The sequence below is a fragment of the Malurus melanocephalus genome, unplaced genomic scaffold (assembly GCF_030028575.1).
Source record: "Malurus melanocephalus ecotype Western Australia unplaced genomic scaffold, MMel_1.1 scaffold_36, whole genome shotgun sequence".
NCBI lineage: Eukaryota > Metazoa > Chordata > Aves > Passeriformes > Maluridae > Malurus > Malurus melanocephalus.
In genome coordinates, this window is record NW_026623268.1 from 2,279,173 (window position 1) to 2,281,634 (window position 2,462).

At 41.0% G+C, this 2,462-nt stretch overlaps 1 protein-coding gene across 1 annotated transcript in view; it reads right to left on the minus strand.

The window, feature by feature from the left end:
- Positions 1-801, minus strand: part of LOC130572465 (lymphotactin-like) — a 3,712-nt gene extending 2,911 nt beyond the window's left edge. Inside the window, exon 1 of the mRNA XM_057364184.1 lies at positions 677-801. Coding sequence (XP_057220167.1) covers positions 677-746 — 70 coding nt within the window. The 5' untranslated portion in view covers positions 747-801. The remainder of the gene's footprint in view (positions 1-676) is intronic.
- Between the last annotated feature and the right edge of the window lie 1,661 nt (positions 802-2,462).

Consider the following 2,462-nt stretch of genomic DNA (forward strand, 5'->3'; position numbering starts at 1 on the left):
ACTGTAGACAAACTTACTTAAAGCATGGCTAATAAATCTGGCTCATCTCAGTGCTTCTAACTGGTCTTAAAGGAGATGTTCAGTTGTAAGCCTCAGTGAAAAGAGAGAAGATAATTTTTAAATCTATTACTTCCCTTTTCACTTCTCGTTGATAGTTTGCCTGTCTGTACCAAAAGATTTGTCTATAAACAAGAAAATATAGAACTGGAGAAACTATTTAAAATACGGACATTAGAYGGATTAAGGCTGTATAGTTAGAGAAAGACAAATAATACAATAAAATTCCTGTAGAAGTAATGTATCTGAAAAAAGAAAAAGTACATCTTATTCAAGAAATACTTTTCATGAAATGTTATTAACATGTGGTACTCATGGCTCTGTGCCATCAGTGAGATTAAATTGTATAGTGGCTTCATGATTTTATGATTTTAAGAGAGGATATTGCAGAGAACCCTGCAAGTGCTCTCAGGCACAAAACACTCCTTGCATTAAAGCAGAAAACCACTACTAATTCACAGGCCATCAAATTAAATCCCCCATTAAGCTGTCTTTCTTTCAGTTTTGGTCTGAATTTCATGTGAGTTTTACCTTATAAATCAGCTCTCTTTGAGCAATAATTTTACTCATGGCACCACAAGTGCAATATGGAGCAATTTGTCTCATGTTGCAAACCTACCTTTCGCTGTGTGCACAGTGAAGATGCCAAGGCAGAAGAGGAGCAGGATTGCTGCAGTGCAGAGCTTCATTGCTGTGACTTCTGTGTCGAGGCAGAGCAGAAATTGCTCTTTCACAGGGTTTATATATTGCCATTCAGTGGTCAGATCTTCTTTTCCTTTTTGGGGTATCATAGTTGGCCTGACTTTAAGTGGTAAAATTTGAGTGGCAGTACATTTTTTTGTGAGAGAGAACCACTTCCTCTCCCCCACCAGCCCTTTGCTAGCCCCCCTGAGGAGGCTTTTCCTGCTCAAACCCACTGTGGTTGCACTTACTTCTGTGCTGTGAGTTGGGTTTATTTCAAGCTGCAAAAAGTGAGAGCTCTTGTGCTGTAGTGGAAACCATTAAGAAATGTTCCTGTCCTTTCACACTTTTATTTGGAGACCTTTAGCTAAGCCACAGTGCAGAGACACAGAGTAACATTCAGAGTTACGTCTCTGACCAAAGGCCGCTGGAAAAGGTAATTGTGAGGTGAAGGATGGTGGAAACAGGAACAGCTTGGCTCTTTCCCCAAGTGGCTGTGGATGGCTGGCGCCATTAACATCGTGGAGGGGTATCATTGCTCTTTCTCATGAGTGGTGGAGGTTGTTTCATGTAAACATGGTGCTGGTAGCAGGTCTGTCAGCTGGTTRCAATTGTACCTCTATCAAAAGTGCCCTTTTCTGCAGACTGTGCMAACCCTATCACCCAGGTTTAGGTGTCCTGCCTGTCTTATGTGGTTTGAATTTGTGGACAGCATTGSTACAAGCAAATGGTTTTGAGCCCTGGGAATATTTGTCAGGCCAGTTGTGGACCTGCAGACCACAAACAAAGCAGCACCTGAGCTGGCCTCATCWTCCAGAGCCCCACAGCAGAAATCCWCTCTTGTGTCTTCTGCAGCTCTATAGAAAAACCCAACTGATCCTGCTGTGAGTAGGTGAAAATCAGGCTGCCTGGTGCCTGAGCTTGTGARCAGCTGTCAGTGCAAGGACTGCAGAAATCATGACAGTGTACTGGTTTTGGCTGAGATGGAGTAATTTTCTTCTTACCAGGTGGTACCATTGTGTGTTTTGGATTTAGCATGAGAATAATGTTGATAACACACGGATRCTTCAGTTGTTGCTAAGTAATGAYTATCCTGAACCAGGGACAACTGCAAAAAATAGTATTTTTCTTAATTTTTACCAAGGTCAAGAAATTTTTATTAAAATAATTGGGGTATGTACCCTGTTTCTTGATAGCAGTCCTGTTGAAGAAAGAGAAATATGCGGTGAGCAGAGTACTGTGTATAATATCAAGAGTTTACTTATCAGGGCAAAAAGTTTGTAGTACTGAATTCGCTCATCCTGTTGTCAGCTTTTTAAAAGAGAGGACAAGATTCTCTCATCCTGTTGTCAGCTTTTTAAAAGAGAGGACAAGATGTGTAACTAAATTCCTATGCACTCCTAGAAATGAGCATCTCTAGTGACTGTTCAGCCCCTTGAAGTTGAATTTGTGCCATCAGGTCACTTAATCACTTTTGAAGACTGAATCAGGGCATTCAGTGACTTTAGGAAGGGACTTAAAAAACTCAGCTTAAACACGGCTGTATCTCAGATGACTGGTTTTAGGAGGGACATGGTCACCCTCAGTGGATGAGTTTCTGCCTCTATTAACTATAGAAGCAAATTGTATAKGTATCTTAGGCAGGACACAGTAAGCATGTGAAGGAATATATGGGACCCTAATGTATTTTGTTGCTACATTGTYTCTTAACACTCAGGGTACTG